At 53.7% G+C, this 13685-nt stretch overlaps 6 protein-coding genes across 6 annotated transcripts; 2 read left to right on the top strand and 4 right to left on the bottom strand.

The window, feature by feature from the left end:
• Nucleotides 1-1199: 1199 nt before the first annotated feature.
• On the top strand, nucleotides 1200-1698 carry CH63R_03573 (Internalin; the record flags this gene model as incomplete). Its single annotated transcript, XM_018298548.1, has 2 exons — nucleotides 1200-1275; nucleotides 1325-1698. 2 exons carry the CDS (start codon nucleotides 1200-1202, stop codon nucleotides 1696-1698), a joined length of 450 nt encoding a protein of 149 aa, XP_018159794.1.
• A 466-nt stretch (nucleotides 1699-2164) lies between these two features.
• CH63R_03572 (Alpha-l-rhamnosidase) lies at nucleotides 2165-4798 on the bottom strand (the record flags this gene model as incomplete). Its single annotated transcript, XM_018298547.1, has 1 exon — nucleotides 2165-4798. One exon carries the CDS (start codon nucleotides 4796-4798, stop codon nucleotides 2165-2167), a length of 2634 nt encoding a protein of 877 aa, XP_018159793.1.
• Nucleotides 4799-6615: 1817 nt separating this feature from the next.
• CH63R_03571 (Short-chain dehydrogenase) lies at nucleotides 6616-7843 on the top strand (the record flags this gene model as incomplete). Its single annotated transcript, XM_018298546.1, has 4 exons — nucleotides 6616-6656; nucleotides 6764-6816; nucleotides 6899-7082; nucleotides 7207-7843. The coding sequence occupies 4 exons, from the start codon at nucleotides 6616-6618 to the stop codon at nucleotides 7841-7843; spliced, it is 915 nt and encodes a 304-aa protein (XP_018159792.1).
• Nucleotides 7844-7935: 92 nt separating this feature from the next.
• On the bottom strand, nucleotides 7936-9381 carry CH63R_03570 (Major facilitator superfamily transporter; the record flags this gene model as incomplete). Its single annotated transcript, XM_018298545.1, has 1 exon — nucleotides 7936-9381. The coding sequence occupies one exon, from the start codon at nucleotides 9379-9381 to the stop codon at nucleotides 7936-7938; it is 1446 nt and encodes a 481-aa protein (XP_018159791.1).
• A 1062-nt stretch (nucleotides 9382-10443) lies between these two features.
• Nucleotides 10444-11520, bottom strand: CH63R_03569 (Fatty acid hydroxylase; the record flags this gene model as incomplete). The annotated part of the gene is made up of 1 exon (XM_018298544.1): nucleotides 10444-11520. One exon carries the CDS (start codon nucleotides 11518-11520, stop codon nucleotides 10444-10446), a length of 1077 nt encoding a protein of 358 aa, XP_018159790.1.
• An 886-nt stretch (nucleotides 11521-12406) lies between these two features.
• On the bottom strand, nucleotides 12407-13120 carry CH63R_03568 (Chloroperoxidase; the record flags this gene model as incomplete). Its single annotated transcript, XM_018298543.1, has 3 exons — nucleotides 12407-12450; nucleotides 12567-12863; nucleotides 12922-13120. 3 exons carry the CDS (start codon nucleotides 13118-13120, stop codon nucleotides 12407-12409), a joined length of 540 nt encoding a protein of 179 aa, XP_018159789.1.
• Between the last annotated feature and the right edge of the window lie 565 nt (nucleotides 13121-13685).

The raw sequence follows: 13685 nt of genomic DNA, 5'->3' as shown, positions 1-13685 counted from the left end.
AGACATTTCAAAAGTGCGGCTAGTACGATGAATGACCCCATCTCCTCATCCTTCTCACCGCAAGTGGAAGGTCTGCATCTTTGCGGTGATCTTATCTTGGATGGCGTTCTGCGCTTACGTCTGGCTAACGAAGCCTGGACTTCCACTGACAGGAAGATGCACAACATCTAGCGGTGCATTCGGATCCTAAAGGAACAGATAAAAACCAAGCCGGCAAGGTTTCCCGCCAACCAGATGCAAACCCAGCCGATGATTCCCTCCCCCGAGTCCGGACGACCCAATCCTGGCCCACCACAACGTTGCCACCTCGTCGTCCTCGCCCACACACCCCCTCCGAGCGAGACTTCGTCAGATCAAGCATTGGAAAACCCCACTACAAGAGCGGGAAAGAACAAGGAACCGGTGTATTCCATAACAAGTGAGGATTAGGTGGATTGCAACGTTGTGGTGCAGCTTGCCAAACACCCAGCCGGCTGAGTAGTTCGATGTCATCACACCACTCTGCACTTATGACGAGAGCAGCCAGGCCCTAGTAGACATGGAATGCCTTGACAGAAACCACCTCAAAATTACTGTAAAGCCAAAACCCGCCGATTCCGAGTCGCTCACGTTATCGCTTGCGAACAGTCATAATCTGTCGGGTTGCTTCTTCTCTTGCATGCAACTTGAATCCTCCCAGTTGCGGGGCATTGAGCTAAAGTCGAAGTGGAAGGTCAGTACAGAGAGCACTCCATGAATCGCACTCTCAGTGGTTAGACCATGCATGAGGGCTAATGGATGCTAACTCGAATCCTTCATGCCCGACGTTTCTTGTTTGGCCACCATGTGGAATCCCGTAAGTTCAACATGAATCTGGAGCTACACCTGTGAGATGTGTGTGTGTGTGTGTGTGTGTGTGTGTGTGTTATAATCGTGACAGTACGATCTGTTTACTGACGATGTCACCTGCCTTTTTGATCGGCTGCATTAGCAGGCAAGGATTCTTCTCCTACGAGCACTTTTCAAACTTGGATTCCTCTGGTGTTGCCCACCTTCTGGACTTGTGATCTAGGGGATGGGTTTTACAGCCAGATCAGTGAGCATATCAACCAGTCCACCGCCTTCAAATTCAGAGACCTTTGGACCTGTTCACACTTGAAACGCACAAGTACGACGTTTAATCCTTACAAGTCACCAAATCAAGTCCGACTCCAAACAAAATGAGGGCAACCATTATTGTGATGGCCTTGACGGCCTGTGTTGCATCTTTGCCTACTATCCCTCATTCCGGCCATGGTGAGCCAAACACTTCAGGTTTGTGCTGGCTTTTACTGACTATAAACAGCTCAAACCAACGCTGATGAGTCCTATCTTCCCATGAGACGGGCCGAGACGAGTGCCGACGAGTCATACCTCCCAATGAAGCGAGCCGAGACCAGTGCCGACGAGTCCTATCTTCCCATGAGACGGGCCGAGACAAGCGCGGATGAGTCTTACTTGCCCATGAAGCGAGCCGATACCAGTGCCGACGAGTCATACCTCCCCATGAAGCGAGCCGAGACGAGCGCGGATGAGTCCTACTTGCCCATGAAGCGAGCTGAGACGAGCGCGGATGAGTCCTACTTGCCCATGAAGCGAGCTGAGACGAGTGCGGATGAGTCTTACCTCCCTATGAGGCGAGCTGAGACGAGCGCCGACGAGTCCTACTTGCCCATGTAGGCTTGAGCCAGCCAGACAGGCCGGTCGAATATAGGTTCGGTCCAAAGCAGATATGTTCGATTCACAGCCAAGTAGGAGCACATAGTAAAGCAATGAAGCGGAGAATAGTTCAAAGTGACAGAGATGTTGCGCGGAGGCTATCATGTATGTAACAAGAAGATTAGTTGAATCAACAAGTTTGCCAACAACTTCTCCCAAAGTCAGGCGTCTAAATGTCTACTGATTCAAAATGGTCTCACTATTCCTGCATGGCGGAAACATTCAGGCTTTTTTGTTTTACAAACACGGCCTTATTCGTATTTTAGGTTTTCATTAGATTATGACTACCTCATGGCTTCTGCCTGTTCGTTCATTTGATTTCAAAAGTAAAATATCAACCCTCATCATTGCAATGCCAATAGATCATTACAGTAAATGGTATTGCTCCTTCGAATCTCCGTCCAAGCACCTTGCCCGGCGTCTGAAATCAAGCCAACTGGTAGCTTGGATCATGGAACTCGTAATAACCAGACCCGACTTCTTGTGTCTCCCCTCCGTTGGGCAACGTGATGTCAGCCTTTGTGTTAGGCGGAATCTCGACATTCAGGTGGAACCCATTGCGATGTGCAGCGTTCTCCTCGGCATTCTTCTCAAACCACCACTGGACCTTGACCTCCCCGTAAGGGCTGATGTACTTCGAGTTGGCGCTGGTGATGTTACCACCGGGAACCGGGGCAACGGTGATGCGCTTCCAGCCAGGCTCCGCGGGTGCAATGCCGCCGATGACTTGATGCATCCAGTTCGCAACCGAGCCGAATGCGTAGTGATTGAAACTGGTCATCTCGCCAGGGTTGACTGTGCCGTTTGCGAGAAGACTGTCCCATCGCTCCCATGTGGTCGTGCCGTTCTGGACAACCTGATACAGCCACGAGGGCACGCGTGTCTGAAGAAGCATGCGGTAAAAGTCCTCGGTAGCACCAATGTCTCGGAGGGCGAAGCCCAACGGAGGAGTGCCGGCAAAGCCAGTACCGACGAGGTAGTCGTTGTCCGCGACGATCTGCCGCAGTTTCTCGGCGGCAGCCGAACGTTGCGCTTCGTCTGTGAAGAGGCCAAAGTTGAGGGCCATGGCGTACGCCGTCTGCGTCTCGTTGGCGAGGGCGCCATCCTGAACCCAGGCATCATGGAATGCTGCCGTCAAGTTGTCCCGCTGAGCTCTGTACTTGGCCGCTGCTTCGCCACGGCCAAGGGCTGCTGACATGTTGGCAAGAAACTCGGTCATGTGGATGAGGTACGCATCAGCAACCAAATGTTTCGCCGTCGTAGCGTTGCCCGGGGCTTCAGAGGGGGCCTTCGGGTCAAGCCAGTCGGCGAACTGGAACGAACTCCGGTTCCACAGGCCAACCTCGTTGCGACTGATTCCTGTGTCGATCCATGCCTGAGACTGGAGATACTGCTCTTCCAGGAGGGCAACATCACCAAAGGCTTGGTAGATGTTGAAGGGATTGGCGACTGCAACATCACCCCACACCGCAGCCGGCATCGCTGGATCGTTCGGGGGAATCGTAGGGATGGTGAAAGGCACGACCATGGAACCATTGCGTTGCATCTCGGACCAAATGTCCTTGTGCCAACCCTTCCAAAAGCCGGCCGCGTCGTAGAGATAGTTTGCTGTCGGAGCGAAGGCGTGCGCGTCGCCGGTCCACCCAAGCCGCTCGTCACGTTGCGGACAATCGGTGGGGATCGACAGAAAGTTGCCCTTCATAGACCATCGCACGTTGTGATGGAACTTGTTCAGCAGTGGATTCGAGCATTCGAACCACCCAGTCTGTTCCATGTCGCTGTGGACAACCACTGCGGTGACGGATTCCGCAGTCAACGGGGTCTCCTGAGGCCATCCGTCAATCTGGGCGTAGCGGAATCCGTGGAAAGTGAAGCGCGGCTCCCAAGTCTGGTTGCCGTTCCCGTGCAAGATGAGGGAGTCGGCAGCGGTGGCGACTCTGAGCGGCCGCAGGGCGAGCTCTCCGTCTTCCAAGACTTCGGCGTGGTGAAGCGTGATGTTTGTCCCACTGGGTCCCGAGACCGTGAGTCGAAGCCAACCTACCAGGTTCTGGCCAAAGTCGATGATGGTTTTGCCGGAAGGGGACTCAAAAATAGACTCGGGTTTCCTCTCCTCGATTCTTCTGACGGGGGGGCCATCTGGCGGAACCAACTCGCCCTTCAGTGCGGGCAACTCCTTGACTGACAACCAGTTGTTGGCCTCGAATGCTGCGGAGGACCACCCTTCAACGGCCGCCTCGAGTGTCGAGTCATAATGTTCGCCGTTGTAGATCTCGGATGACACCACGGGGCCTGTGTTTGCTTGCCAGGTCGGGTCGGTCGGTACTTTGACCACACTCCCGTCGTCAAGGGTCACGACAAGAAGAGAGAGAAGGCCAATGGTGTCGCCATAGTTGTTTCGGACACCGCCGCCGTAGCTCAGCCGTCCGGAGAACCAGCCTTCGCCGACGGCAACACCTATGGCGTTTTCTCCGCTGGTGACAAGTTCCGTGACGTCGTATGCGTCGTATACATGGCGGTAGTTGTACGATTGCCAACCAGGCGCCAGAACGTAGTCTCCAACTCTCCTGCCGTTGATTTCGGCCTCGTAGATCCCCAAGGCTGTGATGTACAGACGAGCGCGGGTGACGTTGGCGCCCACCGGGAAGGATTTTCTGAAGTATATCGGGCGTTTGGGAGCGTCAACTTCGGTCTCTCTGTCGGCCGCGATGGGAACGGCACCGGCCCAGTCGCTGGAGTCAAGGAGCCCTGTCTCAACCGTGACCCAGTCGGACCAGGGGGTGGATGGCTGGCCGGGCTTGCCGTGGGCGCGAGCTCTCACAGTGGCTTGTTCTGCCGTCTGGAGGGCTTGCTCGGGCCAGGGCACGAGCAGCGACGTGGACGAGTTGAACTTGTGGATGTTGGAAGAGCCATCTCTGCCTCTGGAGATCTCAACGTCGTAGGCGCTCTGTTCCCAGTCAACAGCATTGCCGTCGAACCGCCACGAGATACGCGGTTCCGACTCGGCAATGCCGAAGGCCAGTCGATGGTGTTCGAAGGTCACCTGAGAAATCGACACGGCCATGGCGATGATGGAACTGCACTAGGCTTGCACAAATGTGCTGATGAATATGGTGGTGGATGTGTTGCCCGTGAGCTTTTCTGGTCTCTTCATTTGCGTAGCTATGTCAACCTATATACTAGAAAACTCTATAACCTCGTGCTCGACACTTTGATGGGGCCTTCGGCTGTCTTTTACCCGTCATGTCGTGCTTAGGACTGCAAAGAGCTCCATCTTACTGTCAACGCCCGAGGCACCAGGCGAGCCAGCTCGGTCAAAGCTGTGCCGTAGAAGAGGTAACTAGCTCGTTGCGACTCCCCAGCTCGTACTGCAAGACGTGGTTTTTGGAGACGGGCCGTTTAGCTTGCGGGGTCCCCGGACTGACAAGGGGGATGGATCAACATGGCGAGCGGCACTTGTGATCGGGTGTTGATCGCAATGTCGCTATTGGCCTATGGCAGAGCAATGGCGGAGTAACACCGGATCACCTTAGTCAACGCACGCACGCACGACGCGCAGTTGGAGGAGCCTCTTCTCTGAAATGAGACCGCCTGAGAGATTGGTTCTTCAGGTAGTTGGGCATGCGTACTTGGTAGGACTCAGCATACCCAGCGAGAGAGCGAAATCATAATTATCTTACACTCTCAAGCCTTCTCTACTCTGTACCATCTGAGGCAAAACATAATGGAGCACTAGCTTGACTCATGGGATGAACCAAGCTCCCTGACAACATCCAGTTCCTGTACCTGTACTGTGGTCTGCTAACCCCGCAATCTGTCGTCGGTACATGTAGTTGGCAGAGTCTCGGTGCAACCGATCCCCAAAGCTTCCCCCGCCTTGAAGAGTGCGGGGAAACACAGATGGCAGGGGACACATGACGCGACGAGTTTGTTCGTTCCCAAAGGTGACGTCTTTTCTCGAATGCCAACTCTAAAATGCGTGCCTCTTCCATCGGGTTCGAGTGGAACTTCATTTTTGCCAAGGGCGGAGGTTTCCAACCAAAAAGTGCTGCCAAGAACTGTTTTGTCCAATCAGGAGCTTAAGAATCGTCCATTTTTGGGATAAAAGTAGAGAATCTTTGAACTTTGAGGGAAGTGAGAGGTCTACAGGCGATGTATTCAGACCCGGTGGGATACGCGGAATGGCGAGAGGATACGCGTTGCTGAATACAGCCGCCACAGCAAAGCCGATACTCCGCGGATGGCCTTGTCATCACTTCGGTTGATGGCAACAATTAAGGCCGTGTTGTTTACCTCCCGATGTAGTCCCTGAGGTCCATATGTCAAACTGTACTTCGGGATTTTGTCCAGCGAGTGTTTTTGATAGCTCGGTCTGCTGTAGGTGACTTCGTTGTGAAGAAAAGCTTTCGCAATTTGAAACTTGAGCTTATGGACAGTAGTATGCCCGATGCCCAATCCCTAACTGTTGGAAAACGGAAAATCTTTGTTCCCGAGCATCTCTTTGCCCACAATGGCAGCAGACGACACGTCGGCTAGCCAAGTCAACCAAGAAGGAGGAGATGCTGCGCCGCCGTGTGTTGCGCGTGTGGATTTTTTTGCCTTGCGTTCTTTGCTTTTGCGTTCTCGCTGATGACTAAGAGATGGACCGGGGTTCGCGGAATGTTGAGCGGAAGTCCGCGGATCGCAGGGCAGCCATGCACGCACGATCCACATGTCTTTCTTGGGCTGTGAAAACCGTCTTACCTCGGAATCTTGGTCAGAGAGAGAGAGAGAGAGTCCGAGTGCCCTCCTGAGCTGTTTTACCTTGAAAACGCTCGCCCTATCGCCCCAAGCTCCTTTGTCGTCCTCCATACCCTGAGAAACATTCGCACCAGAGTCAAGATGGGCATCCCAGCAAACATGAAGACGGTGTTGATCACCGGGTAAGCCCCAACCAAGACTTGTGACAGGCGGCCTCGTCCCTGACTCGCTGCAAGAAATATGCCGTAACGTAAGTCTTTAGTGTGTGCTGACGTGCTACCCGCAACAGCTGCACCCCGGGGGGAATCGGCCACGCCTTGGCCAAGGAGTTTCATGCCAAAGGTGAGCTGCCCATGAGCATTCGGATCTCCTAACCACAACTCACTGCAGTTGGCGACGTCCATATGTATATACATACTTACAGTAACCTCGTGGCCAGGACTCCACGTCATCGCAACAGCCCGTCGGCCCGAAGTGCTCAAAGACTTGAGCGACCTGGGCCTGACGACCCTTCCGCTTGATGTGACGAACGCCGAGAGCATCGCCGCCTGCAAGAAGGATATTACAGAGCTGACGGGAGGTCGTCTCGACTTTCTCGTCAACAACGCGTAAGTTCGTTCCCGATCCGAGAGTGCCAGGAGTCCCCCGGAGCGACCTACCATTAGTTGGCTGTATTGCAAAAAAAAAGTCTTTGGATGTTACTTAACGAGCCGTTTTCTGATGATTCGGCAGAGGTCTGACCCACACCGTACCGGCTACCGATATCGACATGGACGAGGTTCGACAGACATTTGAGACGAACGTGTTCGGTGTCATGGCCATGGTCCAGGCTTTTGTACCCCTGTTGATCCCAGCTCGAGGCCTCATCATCATGATCAGCAGCCTTTCTTCCATCTCGCCCTACGTCTTCGGTTCGGTGTACACGGCGACCAAAGGAGCCCTGAACTCCTACAGCCGCACTCTTCGCCAGGAGCTGCGTCCTTTTGGTGTCCGTGTCATGGTCTCCATGACCGGAACCGTCAAGAGCCAGATCGCCAAGCTCAACCGCGAGCTGCCGCCCAACTCCCTCTATGCTCGGGCCAAAGACGTGTACATCAAGCGCCTGACGTTTTCTCAAAACAACGCGACTGTCTCAACCGAGGAGTTTGCCCAGCAACTTGTCGCGGAGGCCTTGAAAGGCGAAGGCTGGCTGGGCGGCTGGCTTGGTGGTGCCAGAAACTGGTTCTGGGCCGGCGGTATGGCTGGAACAGTCTGGTTTGTCAGGCTGCTCTTCGGGGAGTGGTTGCTGGATGAGCTCTCCTACAGAAAGTTTGAACTGCCCAAACTCGAAGCAATCGTCAAAAAGGAGGGAGTGAAACGGTCGGACTAGCCTTGCTTGATAGTCATGTCTTCAACTACGGTAACCCTTGTTGCTAAGCAATCTATGTGTTTCCGACAAACCGTTGGCTTTCACCGGTTCCCTCAAGATTCTTCCTCATCTCGTGAGCGGGACTTTGCGCTGCTCGCTTCCCGATCCTTGAGCCCCAGGAACATGCCGAGCATCAAAAGATCATAACACGCCTTCAGAACTCCCGCCCCCGAAAGTACCACCACCCAGAGATGCTTCCCGGAGAGAAAACCGGCAGAGCCAATACCGCCTGCTTGCGCGAGCGTTTTGATGATGTTCACCACGCCTAGAACGGCCGTTCTCTCGCTTGGAAGGACTGCCGCGGCGAGGAAGGCTTGTCTCGGTGCTTGGTCCATACTCTGCGTGCAAGCTCTCAAGGACAGAAACCCCATAGCAGCCCAAGTTCCTACAGGACCTGGCGAGGGCAGTGGTATCATCGACAGGAAGACAGCCGAAGGCAAATGAGTGAAGACCATGGTCTTGAGCGGCCCGAGACGGCGTGCGAGAGGAAGTGCGGCGAGGTTCGAGATGGTGGCGAGGAGATTCGTCACCAGGAAAAGCGTGCCCAGCGATCCGGGTTGGAGCGAGTGTACCGTGGTGAAGAAATAGGTGAGCCACGACGGGGACGCCATGCCGGAGGCAAAAGAATCGATGCAGAACAAAAGGAGCAGTCGAAACAAGATGGAGCGGGATAACGGAGATATGTAGGGCACCAAGGCCCGTAACCGCTCGAGGAGTGTCGGCGTTGGCCGTCTTTCGTCCGTTGAGCTTCGAGGGCGGTTCTCTTGTTGGCCGTCTGAGTCGTCGGCGAGGAGCTGTTGTCTTTCTCCACTTGTCCGGACAACTGAACTGTCCGCTACTTCAACGCCAGAAGTGAGGCTGAAGATGAGCATCAACTTCAAGAGCCCGAGCCCCGCATAGATGAGGAAAACGACTCTATATGATTCGTGCTGAGTCCAAGATTTGGCGTTCTCGAGAGCCTGGACAACCCAGCCACAGGTAAGTGTACCCAGAGCTGCGCCCGCGGTGCCGAACAGTGTGTACCAGGCAAAGATGTCGCTTCGCTTCTCTCGGTCGGTGAGCTGGGCGAGGATCGACTCCTCCACGGCGCGGAACGGACCGATCTCATTGCCGCTTGGACTGATGACACCGACGATACTGGCGGCGACGAGAACCCAGTAGTTGCCAGACCACGAGAAGACCAGGCCGCTCATGACCATCAAGATGGCGCCCGCTGCGAGGATCTTTCTCCGGCCGACCTGGTCGGTGATTGCAGTCAGCAAGAAGCTGATGACGACATCCCCGAGAAGCGTAAGCGTCATGAACAGGCCGATTCGCTCATCGGAGAACCCGAGACTGGAGAGGAAGTGAACGAGAATGAGGAAAGACGCCCCGTAGGCGAAGAGCCGGACGAAACGCTGAAGGCAGAGCACCTTGGTGTCGCGACAGGACCCAAGAATGGAGGTGAAGCCACTCTCCTCGGCAAGCCGCGTCAACCATGAAGTCGTGTTGGATGACATGATAGTGGAAAGGCTCTTTTTTCCTTTCCTTTTTTCTCTCTCGCAATGATGGGATTCTGGCGGTATAGTCACTCTTCAACGCGGGTTGCAAAGACTTATAAGTCTGAAGACCAACATCGATCAAGTCTGCTCGGATCGCATGCTCGGAGTTATGATAGGAGTCGGAGCCAACGGCGGAGCTCACGTCAGCCAAAGGAAAAAAGTAACACAAAGAAAAGCCTGCATGCCAAACTGAGGTGGAGTCACGTGGTTGAGGCCACTAAGATGCCCCCAAATGGTTTTTTTTTTGTTTTTTTATTGCGATTTTTCAACACGTTTTTATTGGGGAAACAGGTTGTAGACCGCTATGAGGTTGCCGAATATCCGCGCCCGATTTCCTTGGTTGAGTCCTCAGTGAGAGAGAGACCCTCTTGGGTTTGCCGAACATCCGCACCTGAACCCCGTGTTGGTGTCCTCAGTGAGAGTCCTCAGTGAGAGTCCTCAGTGAGAGTCCTCAGTGGGAGTCCTCACTGTGTACCACTGCGAGCCGGGGTGAACCCCTGTGTCAGCGGGGTGTGTGTTACTGAGTTCCGCCAAGCCCTGCCGCTGTCTGAGCTCTGCTATGGATCCCAGACTGAGTTAGGGGGCCTAGAGCAATAAGGTAAGGGAGTGCGTCTGTCAACTCTAATGCACTGAACAGGCAGGCAGAGATGTAGCATACGATGTAATGCTTTCCAACGTGAATGCTGGATACGGCCATTGCAATGAGATTGCGGTTTATTTGCAATGGGTTCGCTTACCCATCTTGTAGCTTTAGAAAGCTTGATCGGCTCTTGGTTTGAACATGTTTCTACATGACGATCATGAAGGCTGATTTAAAGTATTCGGACCCATGTAAACTATCATTGATTGAAACGACTCTGGATCTACACGCCGAGCCATCAGCTACCAAACCCCTGTTTTTGAGCCAAAAAGCATCATGATCAATCAAGCAGTCTTTCCAATACCCAAGCTGACTGAACCCCAACCAACTTCCTGACCTTGTCGAAACAATTTGATATCCCGATCTACAACTTCGCAATCTTAGAGCAGAGGTATCACCACCGTGTTCGTGTAGTCCGCGGCGCCGTCTGCACATTCTATCCGCTCCATGCAAGTCCCGAAGATACGGTCCCACAGTCTCGTGTGTTTGCCGTAATTCCCACTGGTTTTCCACCCCTTTCGATGATGCAGGTCATGATCCTCCAGAACCAGCTCACACCCAAGCCACTGCAGAGGCCTCGCAAAGGGAGTCGGAGTTGTGGCATAGATGCGCAGTCCACTGTGCCCAATCAACTCGGTGAAGATGACGTATTCTTGACAGAACCACCAGTCGTAAAAGCCCATCGGCAGTCCAAGGAGCCGGAGAGTCGCCCAAGTCAAAAAGGGAATGAAAGCAATGTCGAAGAACTCTTGTTCACTATCCGCAAACAGAGTCAACAGAGGGTTCGGGTGTTTGGCCAAGTGGTGAGTCCGGTGATACTTCCACAAGGAATCAACCTCGTGCATGAGGCGATGGTACCAGTAAAACCAGAAGTCGAGCACCACGCCGTAGAGCCCGATCTCCAATGGCAGAAGCTTCCAGTTGACCGTCATGGGCGACTCGTGACTTCGGTACGCCAAGATGACGGCCATCATTGACCTGAACGTCGCTGTCGAGATGAGGGACTCCAGGACCGCTTTGACGCTTTGATCCGGCACGCCGTCGCGTTCGTGTTTGTCACCGTCGAGGTAGCCATAGCGCTGCCCGAGTCCCCGCATGGTGTTGATTTGGTGAATGGCGATGACTTTGATGGCAAAACTATAATATACAAAGGCTGCCAGTGGATGAATGGTCCATCCCGTCATGGACACGAACGCCTGGTGAATGAGGAGGGGGATAGTCGCATGGAGAAGAATCCACCGATGGTATTGCCAATGTGGGACATATGGCACAGCATCTTGTTTGGTGTGGACGGGTGCCGGCTGGTCCAGCTCATCGTGGTACAACCCAAGTCGCTCGATGATCCAGTTGCCAATTTTCCATGTACGTCGGTCGCCTCGTCTCCATGTCGACTTCATGGGATCCGTCCTTTGGATGCGTACGGCTGGGGGAGCCGTGGTCGTGGTGGTAGAAGACATGGTGGAACAAAGGTAAACAAAGCCTCAACCCGCGTATTCGATTGCCTCAAGGGAGAAACAAAGCTGTGAAGTACTTGTAGTTGCGTCCTGCTCGGCATATATAGTTTCATCCGAATCCAGGTCCTCGGCATCTGGCGCTTCACGTGTTTCGACGGAGCTGACAGTTAAGCTCGGACACAACGTCAGACCATCGAAAGGTGTTGCTATCACTTGCCACCTCTTCTGAATGAGTCCAGGGCGCGCGCATTGGCCAGGACAGGCACGCTGGAAACTGACTGTGGCCTTGAGTTGTTTCACTCGTGCCGAGGTTGAGGACTTTCGCGTGGCTATGCTGCAGTAACGAATGCGCGTACGCAATCGATCAGAGCCAAAACATCGGTGCCCGCCGAGGCGTTTGCGCAGCAGCTCATGTCTGTAAACCTTGGAAATCGTTCTCGGAAGAGCCGCGCGGCCTTAGTTCAGCTTGTGGTGTTTTGAGGAAGGCAAAAACAAACGCTTCTGGGAGCTTACAATTGGCCATTGATATCAGAAGTTGCCCAGGACTCACAGCCTCAACGCATCAAGCTGAGCCTTGTTGCAGTGACTGCGATTTGTAATCATCACCATAGACGATGGAAACCATTGAAGTCAATCGCAGCCAGTCACTGGATGCTTACAATTTAACCTAGGTTTGAAGAACAGAAAAGAGGACCCTCAAATGGCATTTGAATTAGCAGTCTATCACCGCTTCAGACATGTTGCTGGTTAGGAGGAGGTGGGTTTTTGTCATTGCCCACAAAACTTTCGATACTCATTTTTTCATTCGGTATATCATTTCAGCGCTACCCCCCGGGCCTTGGCTGGGTTACAAATACTAGTTCGAGATTCGATGGCCTGGATACAACCGTTAGGCACTTGCTACCGCAACCTTGCCAACCAAGCCAAGAATTCCTGCTGCAGTGATAGGCGAAGTCGACCTAGAAAACCCTTCCGCGAAAGGCAAACGCTCTTCTCCTGCAAATTGTGTGTAAGTATAAGCAACAGAGTGAATGCAACGGAAACCATACCAAAGAGAACCTTGACCCATTCAGTGTTGGCATCGCCGTTATCCAAGTTGCCAAACACAGAGAGGTAAAGAGCAGTCTCAATAAAGCTGAACTGAGCACCATCGGCCGTCAGGGTGAACTCCGGATTGACACTGGCGGCAGCCTGAAGACGGGCCTTTCTGGCCTTTGCTGCAGTGGGGATTGAGATTGTCGGCTCGGTGAAGTGAGATGCCACGGACTCCCAAATGGTTCGGTTGAAGGAATGGTTGTCGCCAAAATAAATATCGTTGCGGCTCAAACTGCCATCATGTTCGATGACTAGGGCGCTGCAATCAGCTCCGAACCGTCAAGGAAAGAAATATGCTCGTTGACTTACCTCCGTGAGTGTTGAGGTCGTCCAGGTTGAAGGTGGCGTTGTTGCCGGTGGTGGACGTAAGGAGAGCCTTCTGTCCAACCAGTGTGGTTGCGGCGGGATCCAAGTTCACAGCGGCAGTAAAGCCAACGATGAGATCTGCCAGAGAGATGTTCAACCCGGTGCGAGGCAGGTAGCCGTGATTGGCGAGAGAGTTGACCATGGGACACGGGCTGCGGCCTGCTATTTGTCAACGGCGTGGACTCCAAGAATAGAATTACACCCCAAGACAGAAAAAGAATACGCACGGTCAGCAGCAGTCGGGGCAGACCAATCGTTTGCGCCACGTCGAACGGCGAACGCGTCTGCCGATAAGACGAGTGAGAGAGCTAGCGTAGACTTGAAAAGCATGATGGGCAGGTAGATGGCCGGAGCGGAGATGGAGAGAGAGACAGACAACTGGATCGATACAACGAATGACAGGTTAGGGTGCAGCAAAGCCCGTTGCCAGAGTGGGAGGAGACATGTTCAAGTCATATACAAAGCAGATCTCCCTGATTGCAAAACCATGATCCACTGTTGCTTCCCCTTCATGGCATTGTCCACCAGCTTGCGCGATTCCCCATTTGTGTCCAAGGCCGCTGAACGTGCCAGATCCAGCGTACAAGTGCGTGATGCGAAATTACCCTCCACTCCGTAGACGGCTCTGCCAGGGGCATTATGCATCGGAAGAGGTTGCCGGGCAGGGGATCTGACAGAAGCTTGGCTGCAGCGGGTTCCAAAGACCC

Source organism: Colletotrichum higginsianum, chromosome 3 (genome assembly GCF_001672515.1).
Source record: "Colletotrichum higginsianum IMI 349063 chromosome 3, whole genome shotgun sequence".
Taxonomy (NCBI): domain Eukaryota; kingdom Fungi; phylum Ascomycota; class Sordariomycetes; order Glomerellales; family Glomerellaceae; genus Colletotrichum; species Colletotrichum higginsianum.
This window is presented reverse-complemented; position numbering and strand designations above follow the sequence as displayed.